Raw genomic sequence first — 26,197 nt, 5'->3', positions numbered from 1 at the left:
CAGGCACGACTTTTTCGGTCACGCAGCAGTTTCTCAAAAATTCACGCAATATTCAGAAATAACACGTAGATCAAACAGTTGGATTTTTTTCGGATATTTCTACTTCAGCTTTTTTTTTTTTACTCTTCCATGAATAAAATACTTACATGTTACACATTGTTTCACTTTTTTATCATCTACTTCGATATTTTTTCTTCTTTTGTTCTTCGTGCTATTTTTATCATCAGCTTGCTTACTTTTATGTGCACTTTTTATCTTCAACTTACTTACCTTTCTTTTTGCTATGTTTTTCAGCTGTAAGCTTTTATGTGCACTTTTTTTATTTTCAACTTACGTACCTTTCTTTTTACTATTTTTATCATCTACTTACTTACTTATTTTATCAATAAATTTTTTTCTAAATAACATTTTTTATTTTGATGCTTACTTACTTTTATATTTATATTTTATCTTCTACTTTTGTACTTTTCTTCCTAGTACTTTTATGATCTACTTATATACTATGATGTACTTTTATGATACACTGTTTTCCTCAATCATACTGTTATACTATTTTTCTCGTCTGCTAACTTGCTTTTACGTTTACATTTCACTTCCTACTTTAGAATTTTTTTTCCTACTAACAGTTTTATCATCTATTTATTTGTTTTTCTCAATTATACTATTTTTCTCATCTACTTACTTACTTTTATAATTAAATTTTTTTATCTTCGGCTTTTGTACTTTTCTTCCTACTACTTTTATGATTTACTTATTTGTTTTCCTCGATGATACTATTATACTACTTTTCTCGTATGATAACTTACTTTTATGTTTACATTTTATGTCCTACTTTTGAACTTTTCTTCCTATTACTACTTTTATCATCTATTCATTTGTTTTTCTCAATTATGCTATTTTTCTCATTGACTTACTTACTTTTATAATTACATTTATCTTCTACTTTTGTACTTTTCTTCCTACTACTTTTATGTTTTACTGATTTGTCCTCCTCAATTATATTATTTTTCTCATCTACTTGTTTACTTTTATATTTATACTTTATCTTCTATTTTTGTACTTTTTTTCCTACTACTTTTATGATATACTAATTTGTCTTCCTCAATTATACTATTTTTCTAGTCAACTTGTTTACTTTTATGTATACATTTTATCTTTTACTTAAATAGCTTTTTTTATTTATTTTTTAACCATTTTTATCATCTACTTATTTGTTTTTATCAACTATTTTTCAAAATACTTCACTCAATTTTAAACTCATGTTCGAAAAGAAAAACTTGAGTAACAATTAAAAAGGTTCTAAAACAAAATTATGGGATTTTCTCCATTTGTTTGTATCATTCGAAAAGAAAAACTTGAGTAACAATTAAAAAGGTTCTAAAGCAAAATTATAGGATTTTCTCCATTTGTTCCTACATACCCTTTATACAGTACGTGCATAGAATAAAGTAGCCTTCACTATTTACTATAATTTGAAATGTATATCTGAATGTTTTAAAAGTAATGAATTAAATTTTGCTCTGTTTTTCATAAAATTACATACTGTAAAGTTAATACAGCCACAGTAATAAGTTATTTAGGAGAGACAAAAACTAAATTATGAATGATAGTTGCCAGAAAAAAGAACACTCTGGAAAAAAAAATGTTTTTTTTTGCATTGATATTTATTGAATAGCATTTACCAACTAATAATTGTTATAAATATATACAAAAAAAAATCAGACAAATAAAAATTATTTATCAAAAAATTTATTGAATATCTAGAAGAACATTAATTAGTAATAAGTGCTTTTGACTCTCGGTAAGCAACAAAATAATTCAACGTCATCCTTTACATCATCACAACCCACACTGCCTGTCACAATAAACACAAGAAAATGGCAGTACCACCAAGAAATGGACAACAGATGACGTGTTAAAGATACAGAAATCGATCGGGGCCACGATATTGGCACAGAAAAAGATCCTGTATCTATGACACCCCTTGATCCTATAAAGCGGGGGTTTTTTCTTGCCTCACCTGGTGGTGGGGGTATCTCCTCTCTGAATCACGTGCCCCTTGACCCCTGTAATTCGGTCTTCACTCCCCTACCCCTGATTACCGGCAACAGATTTTCGCCTATATCACCATAGTAACATGAATATTTAAAGTGACCAGGTGCTAATGGACTCCACGAATTCGCCCGCCACAGCGGCGATCAATACCTTACCTTTGCGCAGAGAGTGGGAGAAATAAATACTTATTTCGGTCGTTGGCGAAATTTCTGGCTTCCTTTAAGGGGTTTTTTCGGGAATAGGAAAAATGAGTGATGATGAAGCTTGGCGGATTTTCTTGGAAACATCTTTCTTGTGTTCTGAAATCATTAATCATGTTTTTCGACGGAGTAGGGACTTTTTTTTGATTTGGAATTTCGCCTTAAAAGGAAGAAATTGATTTCTGATATCATAACTCTACATTTTCGTAGAGGAGTTAGTTTTAATTACTACGTTCAGAAGAAGTGTATGTAATTTATTTTATTTACAATAAGGTGGATAATTTAGCGTTGTGGAATTGGCAAAGGTCATAATATTTCCTCTTATGCTAAATGCTTAAAGTGATTTTATTAAAAAAATAATACTTCTACTAGAAAGAACTCAACTACATATCAAAATTACATATTTCATCCAATTGATTTATTTGTTCATTTATTTATTATATAGTTTAAATTCATATTTAAAATATAAATCTTTAAATTCCTTTTATAGTTTTCATAATATTGTCTGAAAAGAGAATAATTTTTGATAAATCTGCTAGGAAAAGATGAACGTAATTAATTTTAATGTAATATTTCCTTATACGAAAAAAAAATTTTCGTCTTTATTTTTAAAAAAAATTATAAATTTATAAATAGTTTCATTACAACGATATGGAACTACATATTGGCCCCTTATTTATCATTTTAAAAATGTTTGAAAAAAGGATTTGCTTTTATTTACTACTCTGAGAAAGTGGACAGAACATGCTCCTCCCAATGAGGTCACCCTGGTTCGAATTCCAGCGATGCCTGGTTGATACAAATTCTGCTCCCGGCTTGCACCGACCTCAGTGCTGAAACATTCTCCGTGGAAGATGAGTCATGGGTAAGAATCCCCTTGCCTTTGGGCTAACTGTGGAAGTTCTCGTGGTTTTCCTCACCCCATAACGCAAATACGGGTTAGTTATATCAAAAATTTCTCCACAAAAGCTAACTTACATTACTTGGCAGGAGTTCACATGTCTTCTGAGTTGGATTCAAAATTACAAAAACACGAAGTTGAACATTTTTACTCGTAAACTCCGAATTGGGTCAGCTGTCCAACGCTGGTTATAAAATAAAATAAAATGTTAAATCAGTCATTTCTACGAACTACATATTTCTTACATGTTCAATTACTACATATTCAATTTCTTACTTATTAATACTATTGATTTAGTTAAAATATTCTTCCAAACCGTTTTGCAGTTAATTTTTTATGCAAAACTTTACCAACGTTTACGTAAAACATTTCTAACATTCCAAACATTTTTACGTTTGTCTAATGCTATGTTAAAACAACGAAACATAATCGGATGTTTAAAACAATAAAAATAATTATTATTTCGTCTTATTTATTTATTTATTTATTTTAATCTTTTTGTACCAACTAATATTATTTGTTACAAATAATTTAAAAATACAAATCAATTTTAAAATAAAAAAAATTGATTTGTTTCAAGTGAGAACGGAAAAAAAAGTGATCAAACATTTCCGTTTTATCGAGTGAGGATGCACTCGAAAAATTATTTCCGTTCGGGGGTGGCTTTCCAGCTGTTTTATGAAAATAGAAAGAAAAAAAAATTATCACGCCATAGAACTATCGGGTCATGAATTTTCAAAATTTTATTGAAACAATTCAATCTAAATATTCCCTAAAACGTTTTACTATATTTTTCAAGGATAATTTAAAAATGTAAGTCATTGATCTCGTCTATTAAATTAATTAATTTAGCTAAAACGACTAAAATTACAACACTTGAATTCGAATTAAAAGCAGAAAGATACTAAGTTTAAAAAGAGGATTCATTCATAATACATAATGAAGAAAATTTCAGCTGTAAAATTGCTAAATTTGTAAACTAAATTTTCTTTCTTCAATTTTTCCTCGTACTTTCAGATGCATAAGATGTTTAAATATATGGTCTTAAGTTTAACTTATCTGGGGTCTGTCTAGGTTTTTCTGAGAGGTACCTATTTTGTGAAAATGTTGACATAATTTGTGAACAATTAACAATTATGTTGAAAAATCAACACAAAAATATGGATTTATCGTTTCTTAAGGGACAAAAAAATAAAATTTTAAGAAAATTTATTTTGTGAAACTACCGTTTTTCCTAAAGTAGAATTTGTGAAGGTACCGCTAAACGGTAGTAAATTCGGCCCATACAGACCCCTGCTTATTATTTGTAAAATTATCAGGAATATATATATTTTTCGGAAATAAATTTATATTATTTTATTAATAATTTATTAGATAAAATTATCGGGAATATATGTATATTATTTATATATATTATTATGTTTGTTGAGAAAGAACTCGTAGCATTCTTTCACAACAAACGCTTGAAATATTTTTGTCGTGGTTTGCTACATTGTTGTTTAAACAAAGTTAACAATAAAAAAAAAATAATAAAAATAAGCCGAATTTAAAAAATAATTTTCCGCTTATGATTACTTTACCATAAGCCCTTCGAATGTAAAAAGGTTTTTTTTAAACATTACAAATGGTTTTTCCATTAATAAATATACAATTCATAAAATAATTACTAATGAGGAATAATATAATAGAACTGTTTTAATTTGAAGTTGAAAATTATTTTTTTCGCCATAATTTGTGGGAAACATTTACACGACAATCAATCGGCGTATAAATCAAACACAAACTTCCTTTAACCAATCAAATTTAATTAATTTTCCACATGAAAAATACACACACCAAATTTATTTTTTCTTCCTTGAAATTTCCCCTCAACAAATCACCTTAATACCTATACAAAAATCTTCTTTCAAAAGAAGTGGGGAGACACCGAAATAAAAAAAAAAATTATTAAATATATTTTATACAACTCAACTTTCCCTGGAGTTCATCTTTATCAAATGAATAGCACCGGTCTGCGGAGTTAATCAACTTGTGAAGGATGAATCTTTGAAAGCGGAATGGAGAGAGGGAGGGGGGAGGGAGCTTTGTGTGCATATGACAACAAAAAGACCAATCAGTTGGGTAATTACACGTCATTCCTCCCAAATGACCAGACCTGGGGGCAGTGGATTTATGTAATGGGCCCTGGGACAATGTGGGCCCTCAGCCATGTAAAACCTACCTGGCCTAGGATATGAGAGGGAATGGGGGAAGATTCGGATAGACCAGGTGGTAAGCTGAAGCTAAACCAGTAGGGGAGTTCAGATTTATATTTAGGGGTCATGGTTTGATAGTCATGGATACGTAGAGTATTGTACGTTATAAAAGCGTTCTTCCGTTTCTTTTATTAATTTGACCACCACTCAAGGTATTGGATAATAGGCTTTTGGCGTAGATGTAATCGATCAAATTGGTGATTATTTTGATGGGAATTGATATTTGTTTATCTGTGCCTGTTTATATGAATGGGAAGATTGACATTGATAAGCTGTTATGGTAATTAAAAAGAAGTTTATTTCTGTTTGTCATTTGCAATGTATGAATGTTTCGTGATACTATATATAGACTTTGAATTATTTAATTTGAGATCGTTAATCACTGCAACTGAATACCGTTTTCTTACCTTTCTTTTTTTTTCTCCAATTTATATGCTTATACTTTTTTGAAAGTGAGACAGTCGTAAGATTATAGTAATTGCTTAATTAATCGAAATTTTTTATTTTAATTGGAAATTCAGTTTTTCAAGAAAAGTGACATTAATTTTTTAATTAGAGTCATAAAATGTTTTGAACTAGAGAAAACATTATTAGGCTAAAAACGTTATATTTGATAAATTACAATTAATCAAGTCAATTTTTTCGAAGTTTTTAATTGTTCAAGATCAATATTTTGTTTCACAATTAATTCCCCCGTAATATATATATATATATATATATATATATATATATATATATATAATCAGTATTCTACCTAGATGTTTTTGAAGGGTGTTGTTGTCCTCTTTTATTAAAAAAAAAATCTTTTTTCATTTTAAGATAAGAAATAGCAATTAATAAATAATTGAATTAATAAATAATAATACAATTTAAATTAATAAACAATAAAATTTCATATTAAACTTTGTTGTTATCCATTTTTTTAAACGTCGACTAATTAGTTTGTTTCACATGTTTTATTTGATTTACTGCAATTTAGAGATGAAGAACTACGAGTAACGTTTAAAAAAAAAAGACTCAAATTAAGAAGAAGAAAAATTGATGCACAATTATATCATTGTTAATTATAGAGTTTAATAGAAAATTACAAAAATTTTTTTTTTCTTAATTCTTGCCCAAGGCATATAGTTCAGTTTCCCTCAAAAATTTAATTTTGGCGAAGATTCATTGATGTTTGATCGGTTTTTCATGTTTAATCATTAATTTATACAAAATTGAATTCTTTTTTTAGGAATTACATTAAAATGACAATCTACTTTCCTGCACCCGAAAATATCGTAATTTTCAGGTATCAACAGATAACAGCAATGCAAATTAAAACGACCCGAATTTATTTCTTTCAAATTCAGAATTTCGTTGAATAATTCTACTTGAATTTAAATCAGGCATTTTTCCTTCGAAAATTTTAAGTTCCATTATCTCTAACAAAAGCCCTCTGATGTCTAAAATTAGCATTTACTGGCTAGATCCACAGTTGAGTGGCTGTCAATGCAGTTACAGAGACAGGAAATTCGGATCTCTGGGAATGGAAGAGATTGGTCACTGCTCATAGCATCCTTTTCATCTTGCGCCTCCCACCAGAGTACCCTCTCTCCCTCCACTCAGAGTACTAAAGTCGGGGAAGCAGAAGGAGTTATTTCATGCATTTCTGAGCAAGTACACAAAATTACTGGTTAAATGTAGAAATCGGTGTCATATTGCATATGCTGCGAGAGTTTAAAGGGATATAGACACGCAAATAGAAATGGGAAATTATTCGAATTATGGTGTAGCACTGATTTTGTGGTTTTATTGATGCAAATTTTTTACTAAAACAAAAAAAAAGGATAAAAATGATGCAAATAATTTTTTTTTACCCTTTATTATTATTTTTTTAACAATGCCTGTGGAGTAATAGTGCATCGGCAACTTTACTTTGTATTTTCATTTATACAAAATTTACAAAAAATTACGGTAAAAAGTATCGGCACTCTGGTTGCAAGACTTTTTATTGTAAAATCCACTTTTACCGTAAAGTTTTAGAGAACAAAAAATCGGATAAACAGTAATTTTTACGATAATATTTATTGTAAAATCACTGAATCACTGTAACTAAATAAATATTACTGCAAAAATTATGGTATAAAATTTTACGGTAAAATTGGATTTCATGGTAAAATGGTTTTTGCAAACGACTTGTCCAGGGTATCACTACTTTTTTTCGTAATTTGAACCGGATTTTTTTTACTGCGTACTAGAACAGAAAATCAAATGAAAAGCTTCTGCTACATATTACAGACCAATATAAATTACCAATTTTTACGAAATCAAAATTTTTCTACATAGATCTTTCAGAATATGCTGAACGATAATATCGTAACAACTAAAACCATAACACATAACTACAAGCTATGGCGCTAAGTTGAACCGTATTTGAAAAATAATATACTACTAAAGCATGATTGCATTCAAATCTGGTTCACATTTAACGAAAATATTGTTAAAATTAAGCTTTCAGAATTCATATAGTTAATGTTGCCGTAAGTTTGTTCCATACTATAGTTCAAAGTAATGATAATATGATTCAACCGATTTTTTTTTTAGAGTGTCGTCATAAAGTATCGCTCGTCATATCGTATAAGTTCGTCTTTCTCAACTGAAGAGTTTTTATCTCAATCATCAAGCAGGATGGTTAAAATTAAGTAAGCAACGTGGATACGATTCTGGTAGAATCAACATGTAATTGATTAAAAAAAATCGAGATCTTCAACTCTCTGCCACTGATTTTTTTTCCTAAATATACTTTTAAAAAATAAATGAAATATTAAAATCAATGAGGCGAAATTTATGTTTCTGGTTCTATGGAAACACCGAAGAGTTCTAACTTTTTACTAGAGCACTTTGGTAAAATTTACAGTAAGATATAGTTTTATAATGCGTGATAAAATTTTGTAAATATATTAAAACTTTATCATGATACCTCGGGAGCATAGTATAGAAACTATTTATTTGGTTAAATTTACTTTTCAGTTTTTATTTTTTATTTTTTTTTACTAAATGCGTGGTAATAAGAACTATAATTTTGAAAACCAGAATTTCTGCCAAACCGTTATCATATAAAGTAACGGTATTCGTACACAAACGGAAAAATTGCCAAATGAATGGTTTAAAAACCGTATAGTTTTAGTTTTACTAACCAGAATTATGTTGTTGTTTTTCTACGAGAAATGTCATTACCATACAGTACGGTAATTTAACCATAATATTTTTACTCCGTGTACCTTTAACTAAATAAGAAATTATAAATAACACGTTATTTCCCATTTCTTATTATGACCATACTCTCAGACTCATACCCTCTTTTGGCTGAAAGTTTAATATGACATAGTCGGCACTTTACCATCCTAACTGAACTCAAACTTATTCTTTTGTATGATGCAAAAGAAATAAAAGCAAAATTCCACAAAAGAAAAGAAAAAAAGAAAAAAGATGCACCTTACATGCACCAATATTTGAGTGGTTTCCCTTTTTTCCCATTCAAGATCATTCGGTCGGGAAAAACCGCGTCATCCACGTGCGTTGACATGGAACAAAACTATTCTCTGAAGTTCTATTGTGTCCCAACTTACTGCAAGGTAAGTTCCACGCGATTCCATATAGATGAACAGGCATATATTGAGTGGGGAGTAAGTATTGTATGATGTTCTTTTATAATCTCTTTTTCTGTAAAAAAAGGACCATGCAACGAAATAAAGAGTTAACTTATGCCTCTTGATAATGTTCTGTGGAAACAGTACAAATTGATCCATGTCAATATTTAAGTTTATATATGCCTTTCTAGTCACCTGAAATTTTCGAGTGCAATATAAATTATTGTTCAAGTGGATTCATATCACCTTGAAATGAATTTTTATTGAAGTCCTAATTTGATCCATATACAATGTAACTGTTCAAATTGATCAACATATTTCAAGTCAATCAACGTTGCCTAGTTTGGTTTCCGTTTGGTCGGCATTACTATTCAAGTTTATCCTTGATAATTAATCTTCATCACCATATTTCGGTATGAATAAAAAAAAGGGTTAAAAGTCTAATAATTTATTGTAATTAATCAAATAAATGAGAATCATAAAACAAAAGTATTAAATTCTATAATCCATATGCAGTTTATAATGCTATTTACGTTGTTTCATGTAATCATTTTGTTTTATATTGTTACCGTCGTTGTACGCTTACGACTATCAAAGTTCAACTCAGTAGCTTTGTAATTTTGAACCCAACACAGAAGACAAGGTAACACCTGGATCAAGTAGTGGGAGAAATTTGACTTCGTGGAGGACTTTTTGATAGAACTAACCCACATTTGCGTTATATGGAGAGGAAAACCACGAAAAAATGCCTACTGTTAGCTTGACGGCAAGGAGACTTTAACCCATGATCCGTCTACCACTGATGATAATTTACGATGGCACTGTGGTCAGTGTGAGCAGGAAGCAGAATTCTTCATGCAATCATTATTCACTTAACCAATATTCACATAACCATTCAAGTTGTTCTCTATCACCATTAAAGTTGTTTCATATTCCCATTAATGTTTTCTCATCCCCCCTTTCAAGTTAATCAATAATACTGCCCTGGTTTGATTCCTATAGCCGTACAAGCTGCACTGCCGTGCGATTGAAAAAACAAAGCAAGTGCATCATGATAAATTTCATCAAAAGTGGTTTGACAACTATTTTCTTTCTATTGAAAGAAACCACCTCAATTTCAAAAAACTAATTAAAAAAATTATTTTTTTTAAAACAAAATTTTGCTATTAGTTGCTTATTATACAAAAATACCAGTTATATAAAACCTCAATTTTGAATTTTTTGTCACTTACGTTGATTTTTTCATTGCACGGCAGTGTTCTATACCTACATTCGTGACAATCAAAATTTCAACATGCTCCTTTCTAAGTTGATCAACTTTTAAACCATTATTACCATTCTAGTTTTTAATGGATTTTTTGTGCATATTTTTGTGTCAAATTTCCTCATTGTTTTTCGAATCAATCCTTATCACCATTTAAACATATTCATATCACGATTTGAATCGATTCAAATAACCTTTCATTACAATTTAAACCACAACATCTTTCAACTCAACCAGTATTACCGTTCTGATTTACTCAAGTTTAGGAACTTTTCCAGTTTATTCACATTGGCATAGCCCATAACCGTACTGCCTAAGCAAAGAAACTTTAACTAGACAAGTTTAACTAGCTGTCTACCAAATACTACAAGACATTTGAATGATATCATTCACCAATTCATTTATCTTTTTCATTTTATTTATTTATTTTAAAGAAAATGCAATTAATGACCGCCAACAATTATTATTTTTCGATGAATGTGTTATTTAACTTATCACTTATATAATTTATTGAATGTTAAAAGGGATACCTTTTGAAAGTTATTATGAATTCAAAAATTAAATATTTAAATAAAAATTACAAGATTCAATACTTATAAGAAATTAAAGACGTAATCATGCAATTTTTAAACTTTCGCGTAAAAATGTTTGAATAACTTTCATACTAATTTAAGAATGCTTGAAGTTTCAAAGATTGGATATTAAACTGTGATAAATGAAAATATAAATTTAATACTAAAATATTAAAAAACGATTGTTAAGTCTATAAAATTTCAAGAGTATTTTTGTAACAATGCTAGTCGCCTGCAGCAACCAACTGATCGATTTAACGCTTCGAGTCTGTCTTTTTAAAAACGTGTTAGTTAGAATTGCTGTTCATTCGAATAACCACACCAATAATTACAAATAAAATAAATAACTTTTTTTAATTTTTTTCGCATTATTCCATAAAGAACACATGAACAAAATTTGAGACTTCTATCTTAGTAAAAACGGACTGCTTAGCTTTACGGTTAATTACCCCGATAACAACAAAATATATAAACGAGACTTTTTTAGTTTTATTTTATATCTGATAAGGAACACATGGTCCAACTGGGTACTTGCACTTCAAGATGAAGAATATCACAATTACCCACACATGTGACCTATGACGTCAACGACAGCTGATCCTTTATAAGCTAAATGGCGTTTTAATGTTAAGCTAAGTTTCGCCACATAAGTTAGAATGTTAATTAACGTGAAGTTAATTGGATACAGATCCGTATCGTCCATCAAATTTCTTGAAATATAATTATTTCTCGTCTACGTCTTTTATTTAACTAACATTTATTATTTCTTTATGCATTTTATTGTAACCATGATATATTTTTGTTTTGTGTACTTGGCAATTTCATACTTAATTAGTTTGTTTATGCTCTACATGCATGTCTTTGTGTTAAGTAAGAAATATACAGTGAAAGAATTGAAATCTTTGTGAAAGTATATCGAATGACTCACTTAAGAGAATTGATACTTGACGGATTGGCTTACTCGAAATAGAACGGAAAGAATAGTTGCTAACGTAAACAAATACTACGCTTCAACAACCAATCAAGATCGAGATACCAATACTACGTCACTTGCTGGTATCCCAGTTTGGGTTTTCATTCTCAAAATGGGATAAAGCATTGTCGTCAATTCCTTTTTACCCTTTTTTTCTTTTAGTTTTTTTATTAATTTCGTAGTGAACCCGTGATCTGAAATTGAGATTTTAAACTCCTTAAAGATGATCTTAAATTGCGGTAACATTAAGTTAACAGATTCCTTCTGTAACAGATTTACCTTTATGTAAATCATTTTTAAGTGACCCATCTTTAAAGCATCTTTGATCATATAAACCTATTTAGCAGTAGTTCTGTAGAAAAAGAAATCAGCATACTTATAAGTTTACAAAAATAGTTTCTTCTATAGAAAACAATGGGCAAATTCTTTTTATTAAAAAAAAATTAAATTTCAGATTATGATATCAAATTTTTGTGACAAATAATGCCATGCTGATAACAGCAATCGATCAGCATATTACAACTGACAATTGTAGAGAAATATAAATACGGAATTTCAAATTACTTAAGAAATACCAATATAGTGGTAGGTCATTTTAGTCAACCTGTGCCAGCACGATCATATGGATCCTTCATATAATCTAGCTTAACGAATAAAAAATAATTAAGTATTATAAAATGTGCCATAAACGACTATTTGATTAGAGCTAGCATAAGCTATCATAAATCACTGATGTTATCTTTTAAATATTAGACAAAACTGAATCGTCTGTAGTATTAAAACATTAGCTTCCGCTAAACAAATAAGAAAATTCCATTTTTTAAATGTTGCTGACTTAATCTAATTATTTATTTTAAAAAAAATCAAAAATAGGGCTATATGATTTGTTTACAATTGTACTCATGTTGAATGTCGTATTTTTAGCTCTTACGGTGTATCTAAAATCGGATATGCACACTAACTCTTTATTTTATTATGTGTACTGAAAACTAAAAGCTAATATTTTATTCAAATGATATTTTTTATAATAGTTTTCCATTGTATTTTGTCAAGGCGAAATATTTTCCTTTAAACTCCTTTTTTCATCTGTTCCAATTTTTATATTTTTAAATTTCACGTTCTTAAGAAGGAATTTATAAATTCTATAAATAACGAAAACAATCTCTTGGATCACTATAGCAACAAAAATAGGTCTCGAATGTGAAACTTTGCCAGTGCCCTCTCACTTCTTGGAAAATCGTCATAAAAGTTGATCTAGTTGTCATTACGGGGAATTTTCTGAAAACACCATTACATTAATTATTTACACTGAATGTGGTGCATTTTGCCTCCATAAAGTAACAAGTCTTCCTTTGTTGTTTTGCGCGATAAAAAAGTTATTGTTTAAAAATATACTGCACATACAGTGCAATGCTCTATTTTTTTTAAAAAGAAGTTAGCCATAACAACGAGCGCTTGCTTTTACAACAATTTTATTTTATTTCATAATCCATAAATTATATAGATATCGATACATAGCCTATCAATATACAAAGATGTGAGGCAATTATTAAATCTCCTCCGTAGCTTTATTATTGGATTCTCGGAGTAAAATTAAATTTGAACATCAGTTACAAAAATTGATTACTACTGAATTTGATTTTAAAGTAAAAATGAGCCAAAATCTTGAATACAAGTACCATATTCAATAACGAAAAAATCATGGTTATAACTTATATTATTTATGATTGCATGTAGTGTTTGTAACATTTAATCATGAGAAATGATTATAATAACACCAATGACTTCTAACTTCTAATTAGAATTTAAAATTCTAAATCTTTGGCTTTAAAATTACTATTTTGATATAAAAGTATACTCTAAGCTATACTGAAAGAAATACAAAGTTTTATCAAAGACACAAGTTAAATATCACCACGAGTAATCAGTGTTATTGTAAACATAGGGTAGGATTGCGTGATTACTTGGTTACTTTTAATCAAGAAAAAAGGCCGTTATGATTACTTGTAATCACAGTCAGGTGCAAATGAATAAATATAATTCTTGTTTATAATCTGTTACATTTATAATCACTTCTGCTCAGCAGTCAAGAAAGTAAATTTGTAGGAAAGTTACGCGTTTGCGTTACATGGAGAGGAAAGCCACGATAATCTCAGTGCTATTTCAGCACAATTATAGTCTAACCTATAATCTGTTTATTACTAATTTCATGACATTTTTGTGGTTTATGCAAGTCAGGGTCAGTATAAATGGGTGATTAACCCATTTATACAAGGGCACTGAAAGTTTTCTATATATGAAAAACTACTATCTTGAAAAAGGGGTAGCACATATTTATTTATACCAAGCAGACATTTCTTTCTGTTATCTACCACTTTAACTTTCAAAAAGCAAAGTACCTTACTTCGGATCCAATTAAAGACGTTTATATTGTTAATATATTTTGGTAAACCATGTTTTATTTTATATTGTTATTATTAGATATATTTTTATTTTATTGTTATTTATATTGTTATATTTAAAAAATATTTTTGCCTTGTTTCTATACCTTGTTTCTTGAGCTACCTTGTTTCTATAAAACTAATCCTAGCTATAAATCATTTGTGTTACCCTTTTCTTCTGCTTAAAAAAAAAACATAACTGTTCTTTTGAAAGGCATAAATGGGTAAATCAGTCATCTCCGGAAATAGAACCTGAAACTCTTGTGTCTGAAATGACTGTTCATCGAATTAGACGGAGTTACCCTTTATAACAATTGTAACAATTTTTAGTTTAAATTTAATGACATAGAAAGAAACAGGATAGAGAAATATTATGTTCTACTAATACTTTTTATAAAAACAGTGTTAAAAGCTTCAATTGTGCACACCTTTTAAGCGATTTCTGTAAAATAGTTAGTAATCCAAAATTATAGCAATGTTATCAAAAGTTATCAATCTAAACACTATTTAAATAATATTCATTTAAGAGCTACGGTTTCGTAATTTTAAGTTTTAATTTTAGTTTTTTAAGAAACATGAAATGACAAAAGATCTTGTTTTGAAAAGTGCTGAACACCAGTGGCATGTAAACTATTTAAACTTGTGAAACAATTTAACACATTTCATGAAACTATGAATGTAAATATTTGATATACGTAAGAGAAATCGCTTTAAAAATGTTCGTCTCTATTAAAGATATAGATTAATGTGCTACGATTAAATTCTACATTTATTGTTGTAAAATAACTTTAATTTTCCCCTAGAAAAACTGCTTATTAAAAAAAAAAAATTGGCGAGTTTTCTGATTTATAGCTTTTAGAGCACACTCTGAAATTTTCTGACTGGTTCAGTTCAAGAATAGTACAAAAAAAGAGTTTGATTGGCTTTAATTTTAAGAAAAGATTCCCTTCTCATAGAAGATTTTCATCTCTTATAGATTCCATTTAGAGAGAATATATTTAATGAAATATTCCACCCTACTTTATTTTTTCTTTTCTAAGAAATAAAATGTTTTGAGAACAAACTTTTTATTTTAATGTCTTTTTTAACTTTGCTCCGACACTATTTTTGTTGCAACTTTTTCATCAAAACAGAAAGCCAAATTAAATATGCATTAACAAATTTAGAATTTCATCAGTGCATATTTGGTAGGATAGCTAAACCTGGTCCAGTAAAAGAGTTACCTAAATTTATGAAAATCTTGAAATCAAAATTATTATACTTTAATAAACATAAAGTTTAGGTATAATAAATATAAATTTAGTTATAGTAAATATAAAGTTTAATAATAATAAATAGAAAGTTAATAATAGTAAATATTAAGTTTAAAATTTTCTTTTGTAATTTGTTTTTATATATTTAAACTATTATTGAATGAATTGCTATTCAGTATCATGACGTTATGTGGAAATTTATGAACTGGTTTGTTTAAATAGTTCAAAAGTTAAAGGTATTCAGTGCAAGCTCCATTGACTCCATGTTGCAGAACTCGCTCAATACGTTTCGTGTTATTATCCACACTCAATTCGTTAAGTCACGTTATTGCTGTCTCAACTTTGTGCACTTTTAGCTAATAAGTAAATGATGTGAACAAAATCCCATAGCAAGTAATTCAAGTTGTTTGCACAAAAGCCTTTTAAAAATTAAGATAAGGTATTTTCTGGAAATAAAGGTATTAAATTTAGTGTTATTAAGTCTAGCAGATTTGAAAGGCCATATTTGTAATGGTTTATATAAAAAATTAGTTCAATACTTGAAAAGAAATTTATACCTGAGTAGACATTTTTAAAGATTAAAATAAATTACATCCTAAAACCTATTTGCGAAACGTTAGGTCATGATAAAAATCTTAATGACAGTACTAAATGAAAAAACGTAGTGGAAAAATAGCATATCTATTGCGAGAGAAACTAACATTATTTGTTAAAATGTCATTTAATAAAGAAAAAATATCGTATCAAAATATTTTCAAACGATAAAATTTTTGTACGTTAAACTTCGTATGCTAGACAAGTATATGGTACGTCTGCAGGACAATTCCTTTGCCCGGCTGGTACGTTTTTCAGATAACTTACTACCCCGATAATTTCGTTTCACAAACAAATCATTGTCCGACAAAAATATTAGAAAAATTCAAACTGAGTGACAAATGTAATTTATTTAAATAGTTCTTAATTTATAAAAGAATAATACGATAAATATAAATAATGTAATAAAAGAAATATATTATTATTATTAAATAAATTTCAATTAGGAAAATGAGACTCTTTTAAAATGACTACAAATAATAATTTTCTGTTTGCGCCTCAAAAATCTGGTTCAAAAATATAAATATTGTCCGTTGCATACTTTTTTTTTCAACAGAAAAAAAAAGGAGTAAAGCAGAAAAAAAGGAGGATTTGCGTGTTACTGCTCAGAACATTGCATCATAATGTCAGCCGAAGAAGTTATTATGACCAAGTATTTTGAAAAAATTAAAAAATTAAAAAGAAAGAAGAAAATAAATAAATAAAAAGAAGAAGAAAATATAAAGAAAAAAATAGAAAGAAGAAAAAAAGTGAAAGAATAAAAAAATAACAAGAACAAAATATTACCAGAATTTAAAAAAAAAAAAAAAAAAAAAAAAAGAATGGATAAATAAAAATGATAGAAAGAAATCATGAAAATAATAAAATAAAAAATAATAAAAAGAATAAAATGCTACCTAGAATTAGTTATAGATTTAGAACGTCTCAAGTCCTTTAAACAGCATAAAGAAAATTAGCAACTACCACAGTCACTAAATCTCGCTTACCTTGCAGTAAGTAGCCCAGCCCAGTTAAAAAAGTTGAATTCTAAACAACAGGGAAAAATCCACTGTCACTGTAGGAAATTCAGGCATAGTTTTGTACAAATATTCCTTTTTTGTTTACAATATCGGCCAAATGTACACTTGGACTATTTTTCTGTTGGAAATTGTATTGTCGTGAAAATGTAGTTTAACAGTTAGACAACAGAATTGGAACTCCCGACTAAAATTATTTTGTTTTAATTTAATTATGTATCCCATTTTTAAGTAAGTTTCAAGGCACTAATTAATTCTTTTTTAATGGAATTTTTATATTATCTAATCTATTGTTTCAGTTTTAATGTAAAATAGTTTAAATTCATTTTCTACAAATATCACTAGAAGGAATACAATGTCAAGTCGACAGGTTTGAAAATGATAATACCACCCCCCCCCCAAACAATACATTAAATTTTTAAATACACGATTTTGATACATTTTTTTCAATTACGCCACATCAAAATGCATACACTGTTTATTTGCAGAATTAACACAAAAATATTGCCTAAAGCAAAGATATTGAAAAGTAAGTTGTCTGAAATTATTATAACATAGGAAACATTCATATTTTTAACAAGATGCATATTAAAATTTGCTACAACTTGAATATGTAGAACAACTTGAACGCTCTAAAATATTAAACCATAGCAACAATTTCATTAATATTTTCAAAAAGTCGCGTGCTAAAATTATTCACTACTCACAAATTATACACAAATATTAAAATTCGAAAAACTTTTCTTTCATATTTTCATTAAACTAACTCTGCAAAGTTTAGATTGAAATTTTAATAGTTCATATATAAAGCTATATAAAGGCAATTTTCCTTAAAATTTAAATTTAACAGTTCTAAAAATAAATTAATAATAAATTAGAAAAATATTAGAAAGTTAGAATAAATTGATGAATACATTTATAATATAGTAGAAAAATATTCTGGTAATACTATAAAGAAATATTTCTTATTTATTATAAAAGTGCTCATCATTTAGTTTTTTTAGCATTTGTTTTGCCTGTATTTATTGCAAGAAACTAAATTCCTCAAAAGATTAAACGTACTCATAAAATTAAACATCACTAAAGAATGAAAATAAACTACAAGTTACGTAATTTTCTTGGAAATAAAATTTAGAGCTGATGTTAAAAATTCCTAATTCTCGATTATAATCCGCAAGCCCGGAGCATCGACATTTTACTATTTATTTAAAGAGGATTTAAGCGTTATTACAAAGAATAAAAAATAAATTATGACCGATTTCCAAATACTTCGATTTTCATGTTTCAAATAAATTACAATTAAGCGAATAAAAAGTAAATAAATACAGACCTGCTAGAATTTTTTTTCTTCTCTTTATCAACGGTCGGCTTTCAAAAGAAAATAAAAAATAATAAAACTGTAAAAAAAAAATGACATTCGTGAGGTAGCTTATTATTATTTCTCTTGTAATGGAACAAAATTTGTTGGAAACAGTGGCAGACGATTTCCTTATAAATATCACTAATTTCTACGAGTCGGGCGCATTAAAAACAACAGTTACAAAAATCGGCAAGCAGACGATACATTAAAATTTTCTCTCAAATGGCGAATGCAAATCGGCTCAGTAAAAACTGAGTCCCATAAAAAGATAAAACATTAAGAAACGATGAAAGTTATAATGCTCAGGAAGAAAGGGGATATTAAATTGTAGAGGGGGGAGGGAAAAGACTTAAACGCCGGTACCAAAATTATATACGAAGGGTGACATTATTCAATGGATGCTTTGTCCTAAACGCTGCTAAACCGGCCAGGTGAGGTAGAAATTAAAGAACGAAAAATAAAACTAAATAGAAGAAGAAAAAAAACTTAATAAATAATAATACAGAAAACGTAGAAGTTGGAAAGGGGGTAGAAAAATGGGTGCTCAGTAGTCAATTTTTCCAAAAGAAAGCTGACTAAGTCGGTGTTATGATTTTCCGCTGTGTTTTTTTATTTGGTTTTTGTTTTCTTGTTATTTTTTTAAGCGGTTCTTTTTCCCCCTCGTCTGCTAATAACGTTTCTGTTTTTGGTGTAATTGCAAACGGGGAACGGAAATCCATTAAAAATGGGTGTTTAGTGGTCTGCGGTTATCAGGAGCCTTTACTGGGGGAAATTTTCTGTTTGCCTTTCATTTCATTTTCTTTTCTTTTCATTTTCCTTTTTTACAATCATTTTGCAAGTAATAGAAGTATTTTATTTAAAAATAGTACCAGAAATATTGATTGCGTTAATTTATTGTTTCGATGTTTGTAATATGAGGATTTGTGAAAAACTAATTTTGGTTATTTTTGCGTGAAGTGAATTTTTGTCTCCTTATTCTACTGTATTTTTATACTACTTCAAGAGATGGTAAATATTAGATGGTTATAAACTAAGATGAGAAATTAAATTAAGAAAGAGACATTGCATTGGAGTAAAAGTCATTGAGAGAAATAAATGAATGATTATTGTTTTATTTACTTAGAAATATGCATGTTTCCAAAATAGTCCGTTTTTTTACTTATAATCTTACATATTCCTGAAATAAAATTTCCTTTATTCACTTGGACATTTCTATGTTTCCTAAATAATCCGTTTTATTTACTTAGCAGTTCTCATGTTCCTAAAATAATTTCTTTCGTTTACTTAGAAATATCCATGTTTCCAAAATAATTCGTTTTTATTTCTTACTTAGCAATTTTCATGTTCTTATAATAATTTCCTTTATTTACATATAAATATCCATGTTTCCTAAATGATCCGTTTTGCTTACGTGGCAATCTTCATGCTCCTAAAATTATTTTCTTTATTTACTTGGAAATTTCACAGTTTCCAAAATAATACATACTTAGAAGTAATAAATGCTGCTAAAGTGATCTTCTATCCGCTTTTGTACTCTTTATTCTTAATATATAAGGAATCTAGATGAATCCTAAATAATTCCCCTTATTTATATAACAATATCCGTGTTTTTAAAATAATAAGTACTATCGAATTCCTACATATTCATTAAAACTGAACATTAAATTCAAGAAGGACTTAAAAAACGAACTGCGCATCCGACAAAGTCACTCTTAAGGCCTGGTTTCTTAGGAAACGTCGGCGTCAGCTTGAAACGAACGTTTACCTCTGATTGGTCAATTTATGAGTTTGACAGCATACGTCATCGAACGCCCATCTTGATCGACAACTGCCGTCCAAATCAACTGCAGTTGGATTACAACGTGACGTTAACAACAGAAGCAATGGCGGACAACAGCCAACAACAGAGCATTGAAATCAGCCAAGATTTTAATTTTAGCATTGAACATAGCTTCTTTTTCTTCTTCATTTAGCTAAGCTATTGTGTGTTTTTTCTTGGACAAAGTCATTATTTGTTCCTTAAAGCACTGGTCAACAATCACAAAATCAATACAAATTCAAAATAAATATTTGTTTACGTTATTAACGCATGCGCAATGAGAGATAATGTCTGTGTTGGACCGACCGCTCACGCTGAGCTAACAAAAAGTTATTTTTATGGCGTCAAAATTATATCAACTTAACGCTGACGCCCAGTTAAGACGCTTCTCTTAAGATACCAGGCCTTGAGCTAACAAACTAGTATTTTGTTGGCGTCAGGGTAACGTCAACTTAACGCTGACGCCCAGATAAGGCGCTTGTCCTAAGAAACCAGACCTTTACAATTGAAATGGGTTTTAGTGAGAGCTTGTATTATAAAATTGTTCTTCTGTTAGGGGAAGAAAAAAAAACATGCGTATTTTAAATTTTGTGGAAAACTGCAAGGCAGCTAATTTTAACATTATTATAAGGAAGTGTCATAATAATTGTTGGAGAACGATTTCAGTAAGTAATGAGAACGTTACGAACTTTAAATATAGTTGGCAAACCGTAATGAATGAAATTAGCAATATGTTCAAGATCGTTTGTTTTTGGTGAATACCTATGTACTGGTTCGCTGAACTTGTTCTGGACGCACCGGTGAATACGAAGGAAAACTTTGTTCGGAACACGAAAGGCATTTCCGAATAGAATTCAAAAACACTGGATAAGTTGCACGAAACCACTAGAAACGAACCTTAAAACATACACTTCAGCAAACAGCAAAATATAGGGTGAGACATGTTTAGATATATTTACGGTACGTTGGAGGACATTTCTGATATTTAATGTGATATAATTATTCTCTCATGTTTATTGTATCGATCATGCGAAACCCTTGAACACGCGTGTTGCCATATGTTTTTTAGTTATAAGTTCACAAAATGGTAAATGTTTAAAACCATCCGACAGTGTTAGTCATTTTGTAATGACTTCATTTTTACATGACTCAAATATCAAAATCCTTTTCGGCTGAAGAAAGTATCTCGGATGAAGAATTTAACAAACACGCATTTGTGTTTTGTCAGAGAACTGCAATTTGACAGAATGACAAAACTTCTACCATTTTCATTACATATTGGATTGTAAATACAACAATGAAGTCCGTGTAAGTTAGCACTAGTGGAACAGCAATTCGATAGTCTACTTGGACAAATAGTCAACTTATAAAGGGAAATTTAATTATTTTTGCCAATTTTGTACTTGTTCATTAAAATCAGCTTAAACAACTAAGTTGCTAAGCTGACCGTCTACGTATTTTATCAACTGAAAAAAGTACAGAGGTAACGAGACAAATACAAATACAGTAAAGCCCGTGTAAGTTGACCACTAGTGAGAGAGGAATTCGATGGTCCACTTAGACAAATAGTCATCTTATAAAGGGAAATTTAATTGTTTTTGCCAATTTGGTACTTGATCATTAAAATCTGCTTAAACAACTAAGTTCTTAAGGTGACCATCTCTGTATTTCAACAACTAAACAACATACAGAGGTGGTCAACTTAGCGGCTTTCACTGTCGTAAACTTTTCTTTATTCTAAACGACCATGTTTGTACGCTCTCGGTCTGTATCGGTGCAATTTCTCTGGAACCACATAAAGGAGGTTAAATTGAACCATATTTCCACAAGTTCCAAATTGTGTAGCAGCGTGAGCGATCTTTTTGATTGCACTTGCGATTTAAGTTGCTGACAAAATGGCAAACATTTATCAGAAGAAATGGAAATATCCCAGAAATTTTAATAATTTTGTAACAACTGCATTGATTAATTATACATAAAAATCAAGTATTTCTTTCAGCAAAAAAAAAAAAAAAAAAAAAAAAAAAAACATTTCATATAATAACAACTTCTTAACAAATAAAACTTTAATACACGATTCCTTTGTGAGTTATGAGAACAAAATAACAAGTCTTTTAATATATCATCTAGATCAGTATTTTGCAACTCGATTTACTCGAAGGACCGGTGAAATAAATCAGTGTTTTGTAGTGGATCGGTAAGGTTATTTTAAAATAGTGGCATAATTTTTACTTACTTAAAATTGTGACACTTAGACAATTTGACCAGTTTGTTTCTGATCATTCTCATGCTCTCTATATTGAAAAATACTTTAAGTTTAAACCTGTTGAAATATTAATAAGATTTCTATTAATTCTAATACTAATATTATTCCGTGGATCATCACCTGCTCGGGGTCAGCCAGTTTGGGAAACAATGATCGAGATAAATTTGAAGCAAAAGTAATTCAAACAAAATGCGAAACTTTTGCTTTTTAAAAAAAATATTTAAAGTAACGGAAGCTAACGTGTTTCGAAATTTGTAGCAAATTGTACTTTTGAACAAATTTAACAAAATACCTAATTTAAATGAAAATGAATAAAAAAGCTGCTGACAAATCAATGCCAGATTCCAAAAGTACAAGGATTTGCTGAGTTTCGGCTCCGAAACTTTATTAAAAAGATTTATTATACAAATATATTTATATATTTATTACATTGGTATCGAGGATTTGAAATATGAAGGTGTGAATTTTTAAATGCGCATTTTATTGCGGTAAAAAAGGCTTGATTATTACAAAAAAAGATATCAAAGCGAATTTCCATTACTACTGCTTAATTTCTGTGATTACTACTAAATTTTCTTTCGTATTCAACATCTTTTTCAAATATTTCCTAATTAACTAATTTTTGCTCGAAAATTAGGTATTTAAAGGTACTTAAAAGGTATTTAAAATGCCACTTTTTGGGAGTTTGTCAAAATTTTAAAAGCAGTGTTAAATATAACAAGCAAAAGATATAGTAGGATAAAGAATTTTATTTCGAAATAATATAGAAAACAGTATCAACAGAATTGCTGATGATAAACCATTTAGATGAACGTATCCATATTCCTTTTCTGAAACTGACACATACCTTTTAATAGGACATTTCACTGCTTGTCTTAACGTGTATTTTACTCTGTGTTAATTTAGCGAATTTCTTTTTCTCTTCTAGTGTTCGTGTACCACCCAAAGAAGGCCAAACCAAATCAAACCCCAGCAAAAGACATCGTGAACGTCTAAACGCAGAGTTGGACACCTTGGCTAGTCTACTTCCCTTTGACCAAAACGTCCTGTCTAAGCTAGACAAACTCTCCATTCTCCGATTAAGTGTTAGCTATCTCAGGACTAAAAGCTACTTCCAAGGTAAGAACCATTTTTGTTTTTTATTAAGGTTATGATATTGGCGTTTATACATGTTAATAAACTTCTTTAACAACTAACTGTGAACCAAACGTAGAAGTCTGTGCGGCTGAAAGTATACTTAATCATTCTCTCTTATATGCCTATAAATCAAATCTGACAGCGAGCCAATCTGCTTCAGAACAAAAATTTATTTATAAGTCAAATCTGTCTGCGTTTCTAATCATCAGCCAAAAGTCTGTCAGTCCTATCCTTTTTTTCCCTTGAGCAAGCCAAAACTGCATGGTTCAAGGATAGTTTCTTCTTGAGAAGGTTAAGAAAATGAAGTTTGATACTCGTGCGTAAACTCACCGTTAAGGCGAGATACATTTTAACAGTTAGTTTAGATTGCTTATTCTTCTCAAATACCTGCTCATTAGCAATATAATTATGTGATTTTTTTACTTTTCTATGCATTCTAAATAAGCTTCTTTTACCACTACTTCCCAACGCAAGCTGTGAATTAAAATCATTGTATTGGAAGGCAAACTAAATCTGTCTCTCTTATATGCCTATAAAACAAATCAGCTATTTAACCAATCTGCTAACGAACTAAAATCTACTTCTTACCTAAATCTGTCTTATAGTATGAAATTTGACTGTCATCCAAAACTTTTTTAGTCCTAGTTGTTTTCCTTCGATGTGCCCAAATTGTGAGAACAGGGATAATTTCTCGTTGTGGAAGTTTAAAAAACGAAGATTGATATTTGGTGGACCCGGTAGCAGAATTCGCGGAGTGAATCAGCAGTACTGTCTTTATTAATCCATATTTGTCGGCGACTCAACGTAGTAAGATAGATTACCATTGTAAGAGACAGAGATTATTATAGTAAAAAATTGGTTTAATCTATCATACATATTGCAAAATTTACAAATACAAGGTCCTTAAAAAAATTATACATGAAAACTTTATGTTGTTGAAATTTAAATTGAATTTTATACAGTAACACTAATATAATAGAACTAAAAAAGTTATGCCTGTAATAAATTTTTTTCTTTACTTTTTTTCCGTTCTTCTTTCAATTCAACCATTTAATTTTCTCAGAAACAAGTTTAAAAATGTTTTAAAAAGCTATTTTCCTTCAGTGTTTGTTTACTTTCTAAATAAAAAACAAACAAACTTAAAGTGAAATATAATCAGAAGATGCTGTAATAATCTGTGCTAAAGGGGTTTTGCTTCAGGTCTTATTTGCAAACTCACTGTAGCAGCTTACAGTTTGTTTAGATTGTCTATTTTTTTCAAATATCTATACATTGACAGTAAAATTTTAAGAAATTTTTTTTCCATCGTTTTTCAATTGATTGAAGTCAAAGTATTTGTTCACGCATATCTTAGATTCCAGTACGCTTCCATTTCTAGTTTTAACATCCGATTGTGGCGTTTAAATGTGAAAAATGGTTTACTTCACCTCATGAGGGAATGAAGGATTTATTGGACAAATCTGAAAACTTTACACCGGCTTAGCAATTCTCACAGACATGGTCCGCCAGGCGATCGATAAAATGTGTTATTATAAACCCATGTTGGAAAAGGAGATTCCCCTCAATTCCCGGGAGATTCTCACCCTTCTCTGAATCGAATCATGGGAAAAGAGGGTGGGTTAATAATCGACACCCCCAAGAATATTTTATGCGGGTGGAAGGAAGGAAAATTAGGGATTGGTTGGTGGATGCAGAGTGCGAATGAAAAAAAAAAAAAAAATAAGTGGAAATCTGATTGATTATTATTGGCAAAAGAAAGCACATACATAGATTATAAGACATGAGATGCATATTGAAAGAGACGAATGCATGAGATCTAAATTACATTTATGCTAAATCGGTTCATTAAATTAATTTGTGAATCCATAAATTCACAAATTAGTGTTCATTATATTCCCAGAATACCTGTAGCATTAAACTCATTCACATAGCTCTATTAGCTATGATAATTTTTCTAAATTTCAAAATTGGAGATAAACTACAATATCAATACGGCACAATTAATATATTAATAATAATGCGGAATTAATAATAATGTGGAAATCTGATTGATTATTATTAGCAAAAGTAAGCACATACATAGATTATAAGACATGAGATGTATATTGAAAGAGACGAATGCATAAGATCTAAATTACATTTATGCGGGCTCGGTTCATTAAACTAATTTGTGAATTCATAAATTCAAAAATTAGTGTTCGTTATATTCACAGAATACCTGTAGAACTTAACTCATTCACATAGTTACGATAATGTATCTAATTTTCAAAATTGGAGATAAACTATAATATCAATACGGCACAATTAATGTATCGGAAAGCTCAGTTTTTGTATGCTTAGTCTTTGAACCAATGAAATCCTTTCCAAGACATAAGTTTTCTATGATAAGAACATCAATTGAGAATAAATCTCTTCTCTAAATTGCTTTTTTATACAATAAATTAAACAGTTATTTCAAAATA

The 26,197-nt window shown here is 29.3% G+C and overlaps 1 protein-coding gene across 1 annotated transcript in view; it reads left to right on the top strand.

The window, feature by feature from the left end:
• The window catches only part of LOC107457394 (uncharacterized), a 166,276-nt gene that overhangs the window by 39,821 nt on the left and 100,258 nt on the right, over positions 1-26,197 (top strand). Inside the window, exon 2 of the mRNA XM_087151674.1 lies at positions 23,527-23,717. Coding sequence (XP_087007800.1) covers positions 23,527-23,717 — 191 coding nt within the window. The remainder of the gene's footprint in view (positions 1-23,526; positions 23,718-26,197) is intronic.

The sequence above is a fragment of the Parasteatoda tepidariorum genome, chromosome 9 (assembly GCF_982258835.1).
Source record: "Parasteatoda tepidariorum strain Cologne lab strain chromosome 9, Ptep-v5.0, whole genome shotgun sequence".
NCBI classification, from domain to species: domain Eukaryota; kingdom Metazoa; phylum Arthropoda; class Arachnida; order Araneae; family Theridiidae; genus Parasteatoda; species Parasteatoda tepidariorum.
Note: the sequence above shows the minus strand (reverse complement) of the source record. Positions and strands in the feature narration are given on the sequence as shown.